This window comes from Gigantopelta aegis, chromosome 6 (genome assembly GCF_016097555.1).
Source record: "Gigantopelta aegis isolate Gae_Host chromosome 6, Gae_host_genome, whole genome shotgun sequence".
Lineage (NCBI taxonomy): Eukaryota > Metazoa > Mollusca > Gastropoda > Neomphalida > Peltospiridae > Gigantopelta > Gigantopelta aegis.
This window is the reverse complement of record NC_054704.1, coordinates 87,230,132-87,253,119: the sequence shown is the minus strand read 5'-3', so window position 1 is coordinate 87,253,119 and position 22,988 is coordinate 87,230,132. Positions and strand designations below refer to the sequence as shown.

The window sequence follows — 22,988 nt, the reverse complement described above, 5'->3', positions numbered from 1 at the left end:
ATGACACTCAACACATTTTATGTACGGACATATGGTTAAGGACCACACAGATATTGAGAGAGAAAACCCGCTGTCGGCAATGGGCTATTCTTTTTGATTAGCAGCAAGGGATCTTTTATATGCACCATCCCACAGACAGGTAGTACATACCACGGCCTTTGATATACCAATCGTGGTGCACTGGCTGGAACGAAAAATAGCCCACTGAGCCTATCGACAGGGATCAATCCCAGACCGACCGCACATCGAGCGAGCGCTCATTTTATAGAATGCTAGGCATTGAACAACAGACAATACCTACAACAAATTTTTTTACAAAAATCCCAGTACTGGCTTCTGTCTAGAGTTAGTTTTTAACAACTCATTGACAAAACCACTACATTAACTGCTCTTGTAGTAGGCATTAAAACTTGTTAGTTAATCCCAAAAGGGCAGACCCCAATTTTTTTAAAAGACAACCCTTATAACTGTGTGTCCAGGAAAGGGTGCTTGAATCTTAATAAATCTAACTGGAAGCCTGTTTTTTTTTTCCTTTTATAAATCTCTGTGAGGTTACCGATAAACCTTTATATATCATGTGTAATAAAAACAGAATTCCTTATGATGACTAGTTTGCTTTTTGTTCAATGGTAAAAACTTTCAGTTATCTAAATTAAATGCGACATTATCTTTATAAGACAGAATCAAGTTAACAGCTGCAGCAACCTGCTCTACCCAATAAAATATCTGTTGATCAGAGAGAAAACTGTAACTATATTTCAACCAATTTCTGGTACAAACACATAGACTGGAAACCTGTTGAAAGAGAAATAAATTTTTTTATGACATCACTAAAGCATTATTCATTTATTAATCACTGGCTATTGAATATCAAACCTGTTGATTTTTTTACTATTTAGCAAGTCTGATTATATAAAAGACAAACTTTTAAAAAATTGGATTTAAAATTGCAATAATGATGGTTTCTGACCAAAATATGTATTGACTTTTGCTTTGAAACAAAGTTTATACCTTCAGCTATAATAAATTACAACTTATAAAAACCAAAATAATTCCATTTACTAGTAGATAAAGATGTATTTTAGGGGGGGGAATATTGAGTGTGTCACACACCTTAACTAATGACGTCGCTGTTTTATGTGTTACAATCAACACACTAAGTTTCTTCCATAATTGCAGACAACTGACAAAAAAAAAAAGATGGTGACCATTCTATATTTAGCTACTAACCCTCTTGTCGTCCAGTACAAGACTTTTAAATATATTATTCTTGATTAATTCTGGAAAGACTAAGCATGGGATCGATTAATTTGTAGTTATTTATTACAAATAAATGTGAAAATAATGAAATATTGTAGTTTAAACTTTGACATAGGACCTTCAAGCTATTGTCATTATTAATATTAAAATTTAAAAACAATTATTTGCAATTTGAGATTTAACTATTGCTTGTTAACTTTAAATTCCCTAGTCCCTCCAGCCCATCCCATTATCACTAACTGAAACTTGTTTCAAAAAGTTTTCATACACACATTAACTGACTTGCACTGTATCACAGAATCTACTGTATAAGTATATTTGATATATTTGTGCATGCAGAACATCTAAATCAATAAGTGCTTAGCAAATATTCATCAGTTTCAAGTTGTGCTATGGTAACTATCATATGGAAAACAGACCACTTCGCAGTAATGATGTGTGTATTGTGGTGCTGCCAGAAATAACTAACATCTCAAGAAATGTTTTTATATTTTTTGTGTGTATGATTGTTTCAGTTAACAGCACTCAAGTTTTTTTTATTCGTTTAACTATATTAAAGCTATTAATACTTATATTAACTTACAGATGGAATTTAAAAAAACCTAATAATAAAATGAATTGAAGTAAATACATGTATAAAAATTATTTTAAATTAATTTTATTATTTAAAATGATAAATGCATTTACAAATTTTATTTTTGTGGAAAGTAGAATAATTATATCAAGACATAAATTTTGATTAATGAAATTTTTTTTTTTTTTGCTTGAGGTTATTCAAGGTCAAACTATCAATACAATTGTATGATATGAACAATAACAAAAATTACCCCAATATTAAACTTCTTCTATAAAACCTAAAATTAATGAGTTGTATAACCTTGAATGTGCTGTTTTCATTGGCTTATTTTATTTACTCATTACAGGGAGCAAGTGGTTTTAAATTGACTCCATCTGATGGAAAGTGGTGGTATTAGTTTACCATGGTGCGGACAGCAGTGCCGGCAGTGCCATCATAACAGTGTTTTTTTTACGAGTAACAGGGAAGTAAATACACATGATTCCTGGGAAGGCTTTGGTGAGAAAAACATACTCTGGCTCCCTGGGTCTTGGGAAAGCTTGACAGATTGTTTCTTGTTTGGAAATTTAACGCTACCACTGCTTGCACCATTTCCTAATAGCTGGTAACTCTGTAAATGTTATGCTCCTGTCAGTTTTGGCGCGAATCGTAGGAGAATTGTAGGCTCCAACGCTGCAGTGAATAATTGGGCAGTTGTAGCAACAGGTAGGGTTATTTCTGACTTCCGAGGTGTTTTAACTTCATTAGCTGTCTTCAAATCTGAGGCCTTACCCTAACTAATAGATGTAAGTGTGAAGTTTGAAGAATGTATCGTATAACATTGGTAGGAACAGTTCAAAGGATACGTTTTAGTGCCAGACTTCACTAGCAGACAACAACATGTGTGTGTTTATGATGGTATAGAGGTGTACGGGACTTGGTCAGTCTGCAGGTGATTGTGAATGAAGCCAATCTGTTATTTTTGATCAAACACAGGTGGGTTGTGTGTGCTGATATTCCTCAGTTTGTTTATAATCTGGTCGAGATAACTGCATGCATTGTAGAAAACCGATTAACAAGTTTATCGAAAACATCTAAACATTTTAACAGTATTATTAATACAACAGATTTTATATGTCTTGAAGCAGTAAGTTGGTGGCCACAGCTAGAAATCAAGTATGTTATACATGTATTTAAATAACATCTTTTGAGAAATATTAATCAGTTTTGAATAGTCTTGGCAAGAAAACACATTTATGGATTTTAATTTTTATATATATATATATATACAGTTATCACTGAATTCAAGTCCTATATAAGATGATTATTGTATAATATAATTATTTTTTAAAATGTAATATATACTGTGGAAGGGCCGGATTTAGCTCAAGTCAGTAGAATGTTATTAGAATCAAAACTCAGCAGATTCATTGTATTTTTCCCATTCCAACCAGTTCTTCATGACTGGTATATCAATTTGCAGTGGTATGTGCTTTTGTGTGCTGGAAAATGCATGTAATGAAAAGACTGAGTCAGAATTACCAAATGTTTGACATCCAATAGCTGATGGTGCTCTAGTGGTGTAGTTAAACAAAACAAACTTTTAAATAATAAAATTACATGATTGTTGTGTTACAGTAAGAAAACAAAAATTTCTAATTTACCTGATTTTCTTGGGACCAAATATTTTAAGTACCATTGCTAATCCATGTTCAAACAGTTTATATAATTTTTTTCATATATACCCTATGATACATCACTTACGTATTAACTAAACATTTCTTATTTTACTTATCAATACACAATAGATATAATATACATGTATGTATATAAAATCAAGTAATGAATGAACTGATATACATCTGATTTCAAATACACAGGGGAGAAAGGAAAAAAAAAAAAGAGCATAAAATTTGGCGCCAAAAATGGATGACACATTTGCTTTAAGTGGTTGCAGATCGAGAGAATTCCATTCTGGTGTGTTTTAATGTTGCTCTTTCAGCTTCCTGTATTACTGATGAGGTAACCACTTGCTCACTGGGGGAGGGATCTTTGTACACTCTCGTACACTCCTTACGTGTCTGTCATTTCCTCTGCACGGAATTCCAAAACCATATGTAATACCATTCACGTGGCTCAGAGCAGCTTATAATAGAAAATAGAAGAAAGTTTTTTTTGTTTAAAAAAAACTTTCTCAGAAATCTATCAAGATGTGTCAGGGTAACCTGAGGTGTGTTGTTTTTCACTGGATTCCGTTGAATCGCCATGGTGGTTTCCTCGTAAATCGTTTCAACAGTCTTACAAGTTGTTATTGCTGTTGTTCAATTCATTAAACTTTCCTTAAATAAAATCTTCTGAGTGATTGACGATGGGTTCACAGTGATTGGATACTGGATTTGTTTTCATGGTGCCGATCTTATGTGTTGGCAGTCTAACAGTCATTATGACCGTATACATCACCAGTTAATGTGGTATACATCATGTAACTATCTGACAGTATGACATACAACTTGTAACTGTATATGAGTAATCAGTCAGTATGACATGTATGTTACAACACATAACTAGAAATAAGTATTTAACAGACCTCTACAAATACAGTATATATGTAACTATCAGTCAGTATGACATGTATGTTACAACACATAACTAGAAATAAGTATTTAACAGACCTCTACAAATACAGTATATATGTAACTATCAGTCAGTATGACATGTATGTTACAACACATAACTAGAAATAAGTATTTAACAGACCTATACAAATACAGTATATATGTAACTATCAGTCAGTATGACATGTATGTTACAACACATAACTAGAAATAAGTATTTAACAGACCTCTACAAATACAGTATATATGTAACTATCAGTCAGTATGACATGTATGTTACAACACATAACTAGAAATAAGTATTTAACAGACCTCTACAAATACAGTATATATGTAACTATCAGTCAGTATGACATGTATGTTACAACACATAACTAGAAATAAGTATTTAACAGACCTCTACAAATACAGTATATATGTAACTATCAGTCAGTATGACATGTATGTTACAACACATAACTAGAAATAAGTATTTAACAGACCTCTACAAATACAGTATATATGTAACTATCAGTCAGTATGACATGTATGTTACAACACATAACTAGAAATAAGTATTTAACAGACCTCTACAAATACAGTATATATGTAACTATCAGTCAGTATGACATGTATGTTACAACACATAACTAGAAATAAGTATTTAACAGACCTCTACAAATACAGTATATATGTAACTATCAGTCAGTATGACATGTATGTTACAACACATAACTAGAAATAAGTATTTAACAGACCTCTACAAATACAGTATATATGTAACTATCAGTCAGTATGACATGTATGTTACAACACATAACTAGAAATAAGTATTTAACAGACCTCTACAAATACAGTATATATGTAACTATCAGTCAGTAGGGGCGAGACTTAGCCCAGTGGTAAAGCAGTCACTTGATACACAGTCAGTCTGGGATCGATCCCTGTCGGTGGGCTCATTGGGCTATTTCTTGTTCCGGCCAGTGCACCACGACTGGTGTATCAAAGGTCGTGATATGTACTATTTTGTCTGTGGGATGGTGTATATAAAAGATCCCTTGCTACTAATGGAAAACATGTAGCAAGTTTCCTCTCTAAGACTATATGTCAAAATTACCAAATGTTTGACATCAATAGCCAATGATTAATAAATCAGTGTGCTCTAGTGGTGTCGTTAAACAAAACAAACTTTAAACTCTGTTTACAAACGCACTGTACATGGTACAAAGATGAGTTTACAATGTGTGTTGTTAATTGTTAACATTTTCTCATTTATGATAGCAATGAATATAGATACTATAATGACTGCTCATTAAGGAAACTCTATCCATCCATAGGAAACTAATTGATTTGTTCAATTTTTAATATTTTTCTAGTAATTTGAAACTTTTGGCCTTTCCAGTTGGCTTATAAGCATTCCAACGGATTTATTTATGCACATGTTATTAATATTAAATGTGATGCTTCTGAACCTGTATATATAGGTAGACATACACATAGGCATTATATCAATTATCCACTGGACATTGAGTGGCCACAACGTATTCTGTTTATCTGTGATCTTACCGTGAATCATCTATTTAGGAATCCTGACATCAACAGACAAAATGGTTTAGTCATTTACTGCTCTTTACTGTTCTTTACTGTTTGTATAACGGTTTTATGTTGTTAGAGGATATTGTATTTGTCACATTGCTGGCATAAAACATTACCGGTACTGTTTTCAGCCTTGAATATGGTGTTTTGCTGATAACATGGACTATGAATGATGTTTTTTTTCTTTTCAAGAAATAATTCCATCCATTTCCCCTGTATTTAAATCAATATGGAATAACTCAATGAAGTGTTCATCGAGGTTGGGGGTGAATGTGGGGAAGATGGAACAGTTGCCATTTTTCATAGTAAATTAAAGAAACAGGATTGTGCCCCTTTCAAAAACTCAGACAAAACAAAATCTGTTGGATTAGCTTCCCATAATTTGCTAATCAGATATTGAATTTTAAATACAGTGTATATAATTATTTTATTTCATCTTTCCACAGAAAGGGCACCATGTAGTTGCAGACTGAGTCTCAGGGAATATGACCTGTGAGGTGGAGGACCAGTACAAGGCGTTGGAAAAATACATCCTCAGTGTGAAGGTCAGTACACAGTTTATAAAACATCATCCTTGGTTTGAAGATTAGTACACAGTTTATAAAACACCATCCTGCATGCGTATTCAGTGGCCTAGGAAGGTTCCAAAAAGTGGGAGGGGGGCACACTTTTATATTTATACACTTTTACACTATTATAAAGCAAAATATCTGAAAAGTGAGGGCACTTGCCGCCCCCCGACCCCCCACCCCCACCCCGCCAGTGATAATTATTCACTAATATTCTGTCACTTGAAGAGTACACAGTTTATAAAACAAATAATCCCTTGCTTACAGATTAGAATCATAGAATCATAATCCTTTGGTTGAAGATTGTTAGTACCAAATGATTTGAAAATTGTTGGTATCAAACGTTTGAATCATAATCATTTGGTTGAAGATTATTAGACCAAGCTTTCGAATCATAATACTTAGGTTGAAGATTATAGTACCAATCTTTTGCATCATAATCCTTTAAAACAAAGAAGAGATATTAGTATACCAAACTCTGGATAATAATCCTTTGGTTGAAGATTATTAGTACTAAAAATTTGAATCACAATACTTTGGTTGAATATTAGTACCAATCTGTTGGATCATAATCCTTTGGTTGAAGATTAATATGAGGCTTTTGAATCATTTGACTTTTGCCTAATTCAGTCTCGTGGAAGATTAATATCAAGCTTTTAAATAGTGCAGACACATTTAATGTGAAAATTTATACCAAATCCTTCCTCTTAGTGTAATTGCTTGTTATACCAAGCTTTTATAATCATACATATTTTAATGTGAAATTTAGTACCAAGCTTTTGATTTATGACCCTTAGTATAAATGCATATGATGTTAGTGTACCAAGTCTTGTAGACGTACAAATTCAGTGTGAAGATTGGTATACAACTTTTGAATCGTATATTAAATGCATAAAGATAATACAAAGTTGTCAAGGTACAAACGTTGGAATCAATCCCAGATTTTCAGTTATTTGTCCTCTGTTAAAATGCCAGTACCATATACCTTCAGTCATACCTGATCAGAAGGAAATATTGACTGTACCAAGATTATTATAAAGCCTTTGAGTTCACTGAATGGAAAAAGCCCACAAACAAAACAAACAAAAACCCACAATAAAACCCATAGCATTTTTTGTATGTGTACTAATTTATATTAAGGGTTTTTCCACATTAAATAATTTATTAGTGACACAACCAAAATGCAATATAGTAAAAAAAAACTCTGCACATTTTAAACTACATGCAACTATTTATTGTACAGCTTACATCTATTTCAACACTTGGTCAATACAAAATGGAATAAAAACATCTAATATAAGAACAATTGCCTGACAAAACTATGATAGCCTGCTAGTGAACTGTAGGGCTTCTCTATCCTCCTCCTTGTTTTAGCAGGCCGTAAAACTGCTGCCTTATCAGTGTGGGGTACCGTGTGTATGTGCCTGGTATCAGATAACTGTGGTTCCTCCTGATCACAAGTGGAGAAAGAAACATAATCAGCAAGTGTAGACACAGTTTCAGATAAAATGCTCTTAGTATCTTTCAACAGTTACACTTCAAGCTGGCAAAATGCTAATGGTAGATTGACCTTGAAGATTGTAATTTTAAAAAAAGTAGTTCAGTGTTAAGTGTTCTGTTTTGTTTGTTTTTTTGTTTTTTTTAATTTTAAAATTTCCGTTGCAATATTGTTATAACTTTGAGGATATTTACATTTTGTGATAATTTAAGGTGTTTATTATTATCAGTTTTGTTTCATATTTATGTAAGTTAATAAACATTTCAATCCTGTAGCAGCCCTTGAAATTTGTGGTGGCATTCAGTAGTGTCATTTTAAAGCTATTACAAAATTGATTTGCGATGGCATTTTAAAGCTGTACATCATAAACTGAAGAGATAAAATAATGTCTCAATTTGGACATTTTTTAGCAGATTAGAAAAAATATCATATTTTAATGAAATGTCATATTTAAGGATATATTCATTTCAGTGGATCACATATACACACATACACAGTATGTACCCTTTTTTAATTGCCGACACAATGCTGTAAAATTAGTTTACAACAGCATTTAACAACATTCACAGAATTGTCTGAATTTCAAGGCCTAATGTAGTTTCTTTTTATAACAACTATACAATTCAAGATCTCATACATGTATGCAAACATCAAAGCCTGTTGTGATTATCTCAAAAGTGGTTTAAATGCTAAGCCTATTTGACTGTTTGCATTGTCGTGTCAGAGGTTGCGCGATAGTCGTATAATAGGATGTGGTGTGTGCACAGTGCCTTATTGACATTGAACCAGTGTTAAGTCATTTCGCATTCATGCCGTTCAGCTAATAATTTCAGTGTAGGAGAAGAATGTTATCAAAGTACAGTTTAATGCATGATTTTGTTTAGGCTTACCTGAGTGTTATAATACGCGTGCAGTTGATAAAGTACAGTTTAATGCATGATTTTGTTTAGGCTTACCTGAGTGTTATAATACGTGTGCAGTTGATAAAGTACAGTTTAATGCATGATTTTGTTTAGGCTTACCTGAGTGTTATAATACGCGTGCAGTTGATAAAGTACAGTTTAATGCATGATTTTGTTTAGGCTTACCTGAGTGTTATAATACGTGTGCAGTTGATAAAGTACAGTTTAATGCATGATTTTGTTTAGGCTTACCTGAGTGTTATAATACGCGTGCAGTTGATAAAGTACAGTTTAATGCATGATTTTGTTTAGGCTTACCTGAGTGTTATAATACGCGTGCAGTTGATAAAGTACAGTTTAATGCATGATTTTGTTTAGGCTTACCTGAGTGTTATAATACGTGTGCAGTTGATAAAGTACAGTTTAATGCATGATTTTGTTTAGGCTTACCTGAGTGTTATAATACGTGTGCAGTTGATAAAGTACAGTTTAATGCATGATTTTGTTTAGGCTTACCTGAGTGTTATAATACGTGTGCAGTTGATAAAGTACAGTTTAATGCATGATTTTGTTTAGGCTTACCTGAGTGTTATAATACGTGTGCAGTTGATAAAGTACAGTTTAATGCATGATTTTGTTTAGGCTTACCTGAGTGTTATAATACGTGTGCAGTTGATAAAGTACAGTTTAATGCATGATTTTGTTTAGGCTTACCTGAGTGTTATAATACGTGTGCAGTTGATAAAGGGCCACACAGCTATCAGACTGTTTTGACTGTTAACGTTTTTGTAATCTTTTTCACCCATGGCAAAATACATATACTTCATGTCATATAAATTAGCAAAACTCATATGATACAGCAGGCGCGTGTGCAGAAACCATGCAGGAGGGTGTCTAGACTGGTATGCGAAGCCATGCAAGGTTGAGTCTTTTCAAATATTCAAATATTGGCCTTCAGGTACAGCAAAAGTAATAAACACTAGGGGTTGGCTTGACTGACTGAGATACATTTTTAGGGTTCAGGGATATATATAGATATATAGCCCTGCGAACATTTTTGAAAACAAGACATTTGGTAATTTTTACATATAGTCTAGAGAGAAAACCTGCTATATTTTTCTATTAGTGGCAAGGGATCTTTTATATGCACCATCCAACAGACAGGATAGCACATAAAACAGCCTTTGATATATCAGTCATGGTGTACTGACTAGAATGAGAGATAGCCCAATGCATGGGCTCACAAGACGGAATCGATCCTAAACTGACCGTGCATCAAGCATATGCTTTACCACAGGGCTCATCCCACCCTATTAAGGTGCATTTCGGGACAGTAGAAGTAAAATCTATATAACCATCACAGTCATGTTCCAAATTGTTGGATCAAATGAAACAATTGCTTAAATGAACAAGCATACAATCCAATCAAATTATTTGTTACAATTATTACAATTGCAAATATCATGTACACTGTACAACAACTGAATTATATTGCAGTGTATTATTTTCAAGTGACTATGTAGGACTTACTTGATTAAAAGTTTTGTTCAACTAGCTTGACTCCCTTAGTGTTTACTTCGATTCTAGACAATTTTGAAAACTAGATGTCCTAAAATGCAATTTTATTAAAGGGACTTTCCTGAGTTTGCTGCATTGTAAGATGTTTCCGATTAATAAAATATTTCTACGATTAAACTTACATATTAAATATATTTTCTTGTTTAGAATATCAGTGTCAGTATATTCAATGTGTTTCTGGTTGTCTTAATATTTGTAAGAAGCCCAAACTGGATTTTATCTTCAAATAATTTCGTACGTACGAAAAAACTATATTTTAGGAAATAAGATGAAATTTAACCTAGTACAAATATTAGAACAATCAGAAACACGTTTAATATATAGCCACTAATATTTTATGCAGAAAAATATATTTGATATGTAAATACAATTGTTAAAAAGTCTCTGTTTGTCGATAACATCTTAAAAAATACAGCAAACTCAGGAATGACCCTTTAAATGGTGGATAATGTTTTTGTTGAACAGACTTGACTTCCTTAGTAATATATTTACTTCAGTTCTAGACAATTTTGAAAACTGGATGTCTTGAAACAAAATTTTCTTAAATGGTGGATGATATATTTATGTATAGTAACATGCTTTTTTTCCCCAGGATGAGATTTGCACCACGATATCAAGTGTTGAGGATGACTTGAAGCAGCATGGAGAGAGACCTGACAACAGTGAGTCTCGACACGTGTATGGTGCGGGATCGGTCTCCACAGATTCCCAGACCGGTCACCAGGAACAGGGAAACCATTTTCAGGAGAACTTCTCTTCCAAGTGCCATCAAGTTGAATGCAAGTGTTTAGCTGTTTCAGAAGTTCCTAGCACTGAGGATGTAAAGTATGGCAATTCTTATAAAGCTGGGGAAGGTATTAGCTTGGATTATGTGTTAACACGAAAGACATCTTCCGATCATGGGAAGGATACCACATCTGTGTGTGACTCTAGAACTGGCTTCAGTTCTGAATCCATTGTTCCTCCTGTGGAGAGGAAGCAGACAAGGCAGATAACTCTTCCTGACAGACCTTCCCTCTGGTGTGTAGATCCAGACTGCTGCGATGATCAAGATGATGAAGACAAACTTTCATTTGGAGACAGAAAGGTAATTCTTCTTGTAGATAGCATTGTACCAAATCACATCTCATAAAAAGCAGGGTTTGAATTAAATAACGTATGACAGTCTGTTATTTTGTTATGTTACACACCTGTTGACGAAAAGATCACATACTAATAATACACATACATGTGATAACACTTTAAGTCAGGCTGCTGGTGCTCTCTTGCCAGTGCAAGCAGTTCCTTCTCCCACCTATCCCAAACCCTTTCCTGTCCCGGGCTCCTGAGCCGGTTTAAGTTGACACCTGTGCCTATAGCATGTGCTATAACAGCTTGCTCTGAATGTACATGCCATATGACTGGCTGTTCCTAGATGATGACCAGGTTGCCACTGCCATATCCAATAAAAAAAAATTCAAAATTGATTGCTCTGTGACATATTAGTTAACCTAAAACTGATTTTCAACAAGTTAACAACAAGTGCTATTTCCTTAACCTTCTGACTACTGCAGGCGAGATATCTCGCCCAACGTCACGCAAGTCAACATAATGTACACTGTATGCAGTGACAGTGTGTTCCCCAATTCATATTTCCTGCCGTTTTGCACACGGTACTCACCGGAAATATTACCATTCACAGGAAGTAAATTACTTGACAGTATGGCATCTTTAGGTTTTTGTTTTTCAATGGAAAATACCTGGGTTTTCGGCAAGTATTTTTGCTTGACAACAATGGCGTCACGTCGCGGTCATTTTCAGAGATTGTGACTGCTAATTTGATAATAAATTTGATTGTTTTACCAACAACAAAAATCACCAAATATTAGGATATGAATCATCTGTAAACTTATGTGAGAACAGCTTTGCCGATTCACAGTTTGCGGAAGATTTTTTTTGTTCATACCCCGATGAACGTAAAAAAAATAACAGACAATCCTTAAATAAAAGAACTTAAAAAAAACTATGAAAATAATACTTACCAATTCAAATATGCACTTTTTAAATGTATTTAACATTTAAGTGAATATACATGTATGTGAGTAAAAGTTATAAACTTGTATTCACTCAACATGGTTTTTGTCAAAAATTAATCAAGTAGTCAAATTAGTCAAATAGGTTTTAATTAGAAAAGATATTTAAATTTATTTTTGAGAAAAATGATATCCAACTGCCACTCATGTAGTATTCTCTATATAGAAAGGAAGTAGGCAATTTAAAATTCCAAGCCCCACCATCAATAAACATTTATTTTTAATAGCACATGCACATTAAAATAAATTCCAGTCTACCACCCAACTTAAGTTTAATCATTTCTAGTGTAACTCTAAATGCAAAATGACATTGGGCATGAAAATTCTACATGGAAGCTTTCTAAGTAATTAGTTTAACAGGGTCTTGAGTACTGCTAACTTTGAGAGAAGTAGCAAGTATAAATTAATATATTAGCCGGTTACAAGATGCAATTTACCTTGAAAAATTAATGACAGCTGCCACATTGGTTGAAACTGTCTTAGCTCAACAAAATTTAGCTGGGTTTTTTTTTTAACAAAACCATATTTTAAGTCCTTGAAACTTGTCTCATGACTACAACCATAACTGATGCATGTTTATATAGCTAAACAAATTCACAAAATAAAACAAAATTGCTTAGTTTGTATACTTGAAATTAAATTTTTTGTTTAATTAAGTTAGTTTGTCTTGTTTAATGACACCACTAGAACACATTGATTTATTAATCATCGGCTATTGGATGTCAAACATTTGGTAATTTTAACATACAGTCTTAAAGAGGTAACCTGCTACATTTTTCCATCAGCAAAGGATCTTTTATATGCACCAGACAGGATAGCACATACCAAGGCCTTTGATATACCAGTCATGGTGTACTGGCTGGAATGAGAAATAGCGCAATGGGCCCATCGATGGGGATCAATCCCAAACTGACCGTGCATCAAGTGAGCGCTTTACCACTGGGCTACGTGCTGCCCCATTTTGTAAAGTATAAAATCCTTTATAGATTAAGCATGCTAAGATAAAATGTGATGACTCTTAGGTTGTTTTGTATGCCTGGTCATGATGGTTGGAATGAACACTTGGACAATTAAACAGCAGGTTCACCCGAGGCTGATAGATTATTTCCAGACTCGGGACATGTGTATTAAACTGAGGATCAACGGACCACTCAGCAAACCTTTGTCAGTTGCATGCTTCATTGCCATACACATTGGTTTACCAGCAAACTCCTGTTACAAACGATTAGGTTTTGATCTGTTTCCAGAACTCGGGCCAAGCTAGAAAAACAAAATTGTTTGCCTGTACTTCCCAAGTGCATGTGTAGTGGAGAGTATCAGGATCAATCCCCACCCCCACTGACGCAAATAATTTTTTTTTTTTTTCCAATATGTATTTTCTGGAGGAACATGATTTGACTCCCCTGTAAACTTTGCTAGACGAGTCCTGCCTTACATAAATTCCTGTGCCTGTCGTCAGTTTGCTGCAATTAACCCCCCCCCCCCCCCACCTTTCCTTTTTTTCAACTTTTCTTCAAAGTTTTTGTAAATGGCAAACAAAATGTCCAGACTGTCCCATTGCTAAATGGTCAAACAAACATTTTTCATAAGTGGCCTTAGTACTGTGTTATTAGGATATTTATAAGTGAAGGCCTAAGGGTGTTGACCTTATACGGTAATAACAGTAACATGTTAGTTACGGGTATCTGGCCACAAACCAAAATAAAGCCAGCATGTAAAATACAACCTAAATAAAACTTAATGAAAACAATCCAGCTAACAGTGGTATACATTTTGTGGTTATATGTGTGTTTTTTTAAATCTGTGGAACTGCTCTCTTTATTTGAAATTTCTTATCTGGAATTATTAGGGAGAGGCCTGGACATATTAATGTTCATTAAATTAACTCTTACACTTAACAATCATGATAAGCCAGTTAGAGGCGTGTCCAGGGTGGGGGGTGGGGGGTGGGGGTGGGGGTGGTGGACTAGGGGACTTGTCAGAAAACTTAAATTCCTGTGTTAAGTATCAGTACAGAACAGAACTCTATACCAGATACCTCTTAAACTGGACTTTTTACTCGGTCCTGTGAGTGTCCAGTTTAGGGGGATTCACTGAATATTATATTAAATTTTATTAATCTAACCAGATCAGAAATACATGTACTCAAACACAAATAATATAAATACTATTTACCCATTTTGAAATAAATTTTTGACAAAATTTAAAGATGTGCCCACGATAGGCATACTTGAACAGCTCTGATGGAAGGATGCCACAAATTACCCATTCCCAGTTTTGTTTTTAATAACTAAGACTGAGTGTATTAATTTACTGCATCATATTTGAGCCAGTGCATTGCGTTTTTACAAATGTGTCCATTTCTGGGTATCACCGAACTGTTTGTCTAAGAAATTCCTTTCTGTACAAGTGAATCAGTCACCTGAACCAGATGCCACATTTTCCTTGTCATGTAACGGTGCTATTGTCCAAATCACTCTTTTCCTTTTTGTTATTCATGCCACCTGGCCAGCCCTCCGTAATTGTACAATAATATTTGCTTATAAAATATTTCTTTGTCAAGTGGAGGTGTACATTCTGTGAAATATAATAGTTGATACTGTACAGATTGGCACAACAATCGGTCGTAGAATCGAGAGGGGATCGCAGTTCGGAGGGGAGAGTTGTGGAATGTGTCAGCTCTATTGAAGTGTTTTGTCGTAGCCGACTGGCGAAAGGTGTGTATGAATGGGATCGTTTCACCTGTGTTGTCACGTCATGGCCAGGCCGCAGGTAGTAAGAACCCTTCACACTACAACTGTTTACTATCACCTGGAATGGAGCGCATTTCACCCACAATAGGTAAGCTAATTACAGGTGTTCACTAACTAGCAGCCGAAGGTGTTTGTCACGGAATGCATTATCTGTGGCAGATACGACACTAGGGGCCGGTTTCCCCATACCTACAGCCATTGTTGGGTGTCAGTGAAGCCTGCATGGCAGAACACAGCATTGGGTCTCTAACACAAATCAGGCTAAACAAACATGAAACTTGGACACTGTTTGGGCTGGTCCTATCAGACAGGCCAATGCATGTTTACGAAGGTGATTTTTATTTTCTTATTAACCTGAAACATCATCAACAAGATACTTATATATGTGAAAACTAGTGGAAGACCGCGTGGTGATGAAATGGTGATACAAGATGTGTGTTATGAATGTGACTGTATTACTTCAGAGAAACGCGGGAGTTGTGATATTGTATAATAGCTGTTGATCAAACACGAGGGCTCGACAGGTTTTCTTTCTGTTTGAATCTCCAATCTGCATGACTTGGCATGCGGTAACAGCCTGTATTCCACCTGACGGAGCATTCTTCAATTGGAAGATCAGAGGATTTTGTGTCTGTGATCCCCACAGTGCATTCAGCTGAATAGAATTTAAAGAATAATGTGTTTTCATAGGCTGGCTAAGTGGTGAGAATTTCATTACTCTGTTGAGCAAACATGTGACACAATTACACATGGCGGGGTGTGTTGTTGCCGGACAGGACTTGGATAATAGGGATCTGGTTTGTTGAAGTTCAGATACAGAGGTTAATACATATCTGGTTTGTTGAAGATCAGATACAGAGGTTAATACATATCTGGTTTGTTGAAGATCAGATACAGAGGTTAATACATATCTGGTTTGTTGAAGATCAGATACAGAGGTTAATCCATATCTGGTTTGTTGAAGATCAGATACAGAGGTTAATCCACTGTTTATATGAAACATTCTGCTATTAATCTAAATTTTAATTCATTATGTGATAGCATATGTGACACTGCTTGAATAGTATTCGAGTTGGAATCTTCAATTTGTAAGGTGTAAAAGAAAGTTTCATATACAACACTCATGGTTTATTGTAGATCATAAACAATTAATGAACCATTGAATTAATTTTTGTGATCACATACTGGTACTGTTTGGATAGGAACTGAGTTGAAACCTGTTTACAACCTGTATCTTTGTGATATAAAAAAGAAAGATTTCATATTTGACACTTGCTCCGTGGGAGAACACAGATTCTGAAATGGAACTTATACTCTAAAACCTTACTGTTATCGTAAGCTGTAACCTTTTAAGAATTGTGTGTTGTCACCTGCATGGTAATTGGTTGATCAACAAGTTGCCAGTCTAACAAAATCTGTCTGTAATTGGTTTAGAAAGTGAAAAATGTTTTGTTATGATCATCCTAATGATGAAAATGATTTAGAAAGAAAACAACATCATTTGTGGACTTGAATGGATAAGTGTTTACGCTACAGACCATGACCTCTGTCAGTGGGTACATACAAGATCTACAGTTAGTAGATACTGCCTTGTTACATGTACCTCTATAATATAATACACATGGAGTGAGACTTTGGATTTTTAAAACTTTCCTACAAAATTCCTGCTATGTGAAATGGAGATACAGTTATGCCAGTTACGGATTATATAAAAACTTCAAAGAATGACTGCAGTCAGTCTGGTGAGTACATAAACATAAAACATTGGGGATTTGTTGGATGGCAGGTTCCCCCCCCCCCCCCCCCAAAAAAAAAAAATATATATAATAATTGAAGGGCAGATCCATGTGATGTATTCTCTGGGTTTTCTTATTGCTGGAGACTGGTTAAAGAGCTTGTATTTGCTACCATCGTTAAGATGTCAATTAACAGAACTTTCTCAATGACTAAAATTATATTTTCTTGTTAAAAATATCAGTATCTGTATCTGCTATGTGTTATGGTTCTCCTTAAGTTTGTAGTGGCCTAAAAAAATCATTTTATTTCTTAATTTATAAAAAATTTGTATGTACAAAATGATTTAAAGGTAAAATCAAGTATCAACAGCTACAAAAGTTTGAATGACATGAAACACTGAATATACAGACACTGCATGGTCTTGTAAACAAGAAAATGTATAAAGGAAGGAAATGGTGAATTTAACCACACACTCAACACATTTTATTTACGTTTTTATATGGCATCAGACATATGTTTAAGGACCACACAGATATTGAGGGAGGAAACCCGCTGTTGCCATTTCATGGGCTACTCTTTTTGATTAGCAGCAAGTGATCTTTTATATGCACCATCCCATAGACAGGATAGCACATACCACTGCCTCTGATGTACCATTTGTGGTGCACTGGCTGGAGCGAGAAATAGCCCAATGGGCCCACTGATGGGGATCGATCCCAAACCAACCACGCATCAAGCGAGCACTTTACCACTGGGCTACGTCTCGCTGCTAGAAAATGTATAAATTTAATGTGTAATTTTAATTATTAAAAAGTCTCTATTAGTCAGAAACATCTGCCAATGGCAGCAAACTCAGGACAGTCCCTTTATAGTGCTGTTAAAAAATTAAAGATCCATTAGTAGCAAGGGATCTTTTATAGGCACTATCCCACAGACAGGATAGCACATACCACAGCCTTTGTTATACCAGTCATGGTGCACTGGCTGGAACAAGAAATAGCCCAATGGGCCCCTAACAGGGATCGATCATATTGCTGTTATGCATGTGATTGGTTTTTCTAACTTTTCTGTTGGTTTATAGTACATTTAGTACTTTGCAGGAATTAGGGTACCTACTTTTAAAACAAATTTAGGGCAAATTTACCCACCCCACAATCCATTTATATGCCATACACCTGTCTGTAATTACCTATAGAATACAGACCTGCAGAGTTTAAGTAGGACCTAAAAAATATATATTAGCAATTCAGTGAATTTAATGAGAAAATATATTTGTTAATTAATTCACATTCGTCGAATGATGGCATATTAAGCCCTGGACCTGGAGTTTAATGACAGACCTGCATGCAGTGTTTCTCAGCTGTGAGTATAAACAAACCTCACCAGTGCAGGATATCACCATCCCAGCCGTAATTCCACCCACACTAATTGTCACACACTGTGGTGTACACATGTAGGTGTGGAGTACTGTTTATAATAAACAGGACTGAGAGTCATTCACATTGATATATAAACAATGATAATTTATCTGATTTTTATATTAAAGCTGTATTCAAGCTGTTAAATACCAGATCATCAGTTGATCTGACTGGGTATTTAAATATATGCGATACTTTTTTTTACATACATGTATTGGCTGATTTAATTTGTGTATCATGTGAAAGTAAATTTTATCATCCTTTCTACTACATCATTGTTCATTTAAATCCTTTCTGTACTTCTGTCCATCCGTCCAGACAAACCATCTTTATTTAAACATTAGAGAATCAGGGTCTCATTGACTTGTTATAACTTAGCCTAAAACATGTAAAAAAAATCATTTTAAATAGCTGTTATGAATTAATACATAGATATCTTGCCCCCGACCTGACCCAAACTAATTTTATTTTTGGATTCAGTAAACATCCTAAGACAAAAAAAATCAATTAACAGTAAATTACTAACCACTAACAACTAATCATAAATAAAACCACTGTTTAGGACAAACAACCCAGATAGCTACGGTGTATACACCCATAACAGCATGCTTTGACCATAACTGGTTATATTTCACAAAAATTGAAAACAAATAAATGAAATAAGTTTTCAAAATACCATTACCTCTGTTGCAGTGAACAGTGATGGGTGTAACCATTTAAAAACTTCACAAACCAAAGTTTTTTGTTTAACGACACCACTAGAGCACATTGATTTATTAATCATCGGCTATTGGATATCAAACATTTGGTCATTATGACATATAGTCTCAGAGAGGAAACCCACTACATTTTTCAATTAGTAGTAAGGGATCTTTTATATGCACCATACCACGGCCTTTGATATACCAGTTGTGGCGCACTGGCTGGAACGAGAAATAGCCCAATGGACCCACCAATGAGGATCGATCCCAAACCGACCACGTATCAAGCGAGCACTTTACCACTGGGCTACGTCTTGTCGCATCAAGCAAGTGCTTTACCACTGGGCTACATCTCGCCGCTAGAAAATGTATAAATTTAATATGTAATTTTAATCATTAAAAAGGCTCTATTAGTCAAAAACATCTGTCAATGACAGCAAACTCAGGACAGTCCCTTTATAGTGCTGTTAAAAAATACCACTGGGCTACGTCCCACCCCTTCACAAACCACTGTTTACAGAAGGAAGTAAAGAAACTTCATTAAGTGTTTCTGTGAGTTATCTCATGGGTAGAACAACTGGGCATGGTACTTAGTGCAGATGTATCGTGTGTATCACGTAGCAGATGCATAACTAACAGTGCTGTATCTCAGACGTGTAGATCCTCCAGAAAGATGGAGGTTAATTTTAGTTCTTCATTAGTGAAAGCTTATTTTTTTATGTCAGAAAGGAATGTTTGTTCAACAACACTTCAACTTCAACACGTTTTTAATTAATGCTATTTATTGTCTAACATATGGTTATTTCAAATGAGAGAGATTTGGAGAGAGATGGGGTGGGGAGAGAGAAAGAGAGGGGAGAGAGAGAGAGAGAGAGATGGGGAAGACAGAGAGAGATGGGGAAGAAAGAGATGGGAAGAGAGAGGTGGGAAGAGAGAGATGCAAAAAGAGAGAGAAAAAAAGAGACGGGAAGAGAGAGAAAAAAAGAGACGGGAAGAGAGAGAAAAATGGAAAGAGAGTGCTAGATGGGAACAGAGAGATGGAGGAGAGGTATGAGGGAGAGGTATGGGGGGGGGAGAGAGAGAGAGAGAGAGAGAGAGAGAGAGAGAGAGAGAGAGAGAGAGAGAGAGAGAGAGAGAGAGAGAGAGAGAGAGAGAGAGAGAGAGAGAGAGAGAGAGAGAGAGAGAGAGAGAGTGCGCGCGTGTGTGCGTGCGTGCGTGCGTGCGTACGTACATGCTATGACAATTCATGTTGCACTCATGAGGGACCACTAGGTAAAAAAATCTCATTCCATAGACCTATATACTCTTACAATGTATAATGGTAGGTTTTTCCTCATTCCAACCATTCTTTGTGACTGGTATATCAAAGGCCGTAGTATTACAGTTCTGTTGGAGAATGCATATAACAGATCCCTTGAAGCCGTTTGGTAGGTAGCAGCAGGTTTTCTTGCTCACTGAGATGGGATCTAGCTCAGTTGATAAAATGCTCAGCTAAGGTGCTTGGGTTGAAGGATCAAAACCCTTGGTTGACCCATTCTCTGATTGGAGTTTCTGCCATACCAACCAGTGCCCCATGACTGGTATTTTAAAGACTGTGGTATGTACTGTTCTGTTTATGATAATGGAAAAATATAGTGGGTTTCTTCTTAGACTATATGTTACGATTATCAGATGTTTGACATCTAGTAACTGATGATTAATAAATCAGTGTAAACTAGTGGTGTCGTTAAACAAAAAGAAAACTTTAACTTTAGATTGTGTGTCAAAATTATCAAATGTTTGACATCCAGTAACCGATGATTAATAAACCAATGTGCTCTAGTAGTGTCATTAATCAAAAAGCAAACTTTATCTTTCTTTGCTCTTGACACAAATTAAAAAATAATACATCACATGGTATTAGACACCAAAATCGACCACGTTTAAAATGTCCAAAAGTATTGATAAATATTAAATGCCGAATTTACGAAGCCTGTATTCTTTCCTTTTCTTGACCCACTAAAAGTAAAATAATCTATTGAACCTAGCTGTAGATAAATGATCGTATGACACGGAGTGTAATTAGCTGTTAAGTTGACTCCACTGTTAGGTACGGGAGGGTCCTCACTGTTTGTCTCACTAGACTAGAGATTGTTTATCTGCAGAGTGTTGTTAAGTAATCGCTGGATGATGACAGGCACGTAGTATACGACTATCAAATAACTCACTTTGTTTTACTAGAGTTCAGTCTGCCTGTCTGTCTGACAGCAGCCTTTATCACAGCACTTATCCCAGATACAGGTTCAAAATGTCAAATTAGAACACATGTTCATTCATAACTGATTATACATAATGTGGGAATCTGTTGCTTCTGCACTCACATTAAAAAAAACACAAGTGCATGCAGTTTGATACTTTCAAAAACAATTTAGGTCACATAATACTTTTATAATTTAAATATTTTGATGTAGTTGTTGCCAGTGAATGTGTATGTAATGTCATGTGGGATTAATATACATATTATTGATGTAGTTCAAGTAGTAGTGAAAGTATGTACAATGTATTTAGTTATGTGGGGGTGAATTATAATTTAAATATTTTGATTTAGTGTTTGCCAGTGAAAGTATGTGTTTATCGAAATGGGGTGGGATACAATTTAAATATTTTGATGTACATGTAGTTGTTACCAGTGAAAGTATGTATTTACAGACATGGGATGGGATACAATTTAAATATTTTGATCTAGTTGTTGCCAGTGAAAGTATGTATTTACAGACATGGGATGGGATACAATTTAAATATTTTGATGTAGTTGCGATGGGATGTAGCCCAGTGGTAGAGCACCCAACCAAGGTGTGATGGATGATAACAGACCTCACCGTTTAATGAGAGCTATCATTCCGGTTAGGGGAGTAATTAATCAATCCCTTCAATTCTTTTTTTTTTTTACAGCTAAGGCTATAAGATCATTCAGTCTTTATGGACTCTGTTTTTTTTACCATTCAATTTGTTTGTCAGTCTGCATATATTTGGTTAATGCTAATTAATTTGTTTTATACAGTACTTTTAGATTATCATTAATTGTTTTTCTGTTTTATCTTGATCTAAAGGTTTTGACTTAAGTTAATTCATGTACATATATGTACCCCTCACACCCAGAAATGTTTTGACATAATATGTCAATCGTTTTCAAATTAAGGTCCAAAAGGAAAACAGATTACTATGTTAAACAGTAAAACCTTTCAAAACCGGACCCTCTGTAAACAGGAATTCTCTCAAAACCAGACCCTCTGTAAACAGGAATTCTCTCAAAACCAGATCTTTTTTATGGTCCCTTTTTAAATATCAGTACAGAAGAGAACCTCTCTAAATTGGATACCTCTTAAAACCAGATTTTTTACTTGGTCCTGAGGGTGTCCGGTTTAGAGGTGTTTCACTGTATGTGGAAACAAACTGATATTAATAGAATTAGATTTGATTTATTTTCACTTTTAAATTGATAGAATTAGATTTGATTTATTTTAAACTTTATTTTAAGTGTTTCTATATACTACACATATAGAGATAGCAAAATGTAAATGCTGAATAAGAAAGATTGTCACTGCCCTCAAGTTATCTTGTCTATGCGACTTTGATCAGGTTTACCATGATAAAAATCATAATCTGTTTCCCCCAGTATAAAAATACCCACACCTAGGTAGCCGTATCAGCTAGGAGTTTGTCCATCACAATTTATTCCCTAGTATAAAAATACCCACTCCTAGGTAGCGGTATC

General features: G+C 34.9%; 1 protein-coding gene across 3 annotated transcripts in view; it reads left to right on the top strand.

The window, feature by feature from the left end:
* Nucleotides 1-22,988, top strand: part of LOC121376384 (rho GTPase-activating protein 7-like) — a 152,342-nt gene that overhangs the window by 12,538 nt on the left and 116,816 nt on the right. For 2 of the 3 annotated variants that reach the window (XM_041504233.1, XM_041504234.1), the window contains exons 2-3: nt 6,453-6,551; nt 11,146-11,640. In XM_041504233.1, the coding sequence (XP_041360167.1) occupies nt 6,492-6,551; nt 11,146-11,640 (555 nt within the window). In that variant the 5' untranslated portion in view covers nt 6,453-6,491. Of the gene's footprint in view, nt 1-6,452; nt 6,552-11,145; nt 11,641-16,888; nt 17,121-22,988 lie in introns of those variants that run through there. The other variant, XM_041504235.1, reaches the window with a different exon arrangement.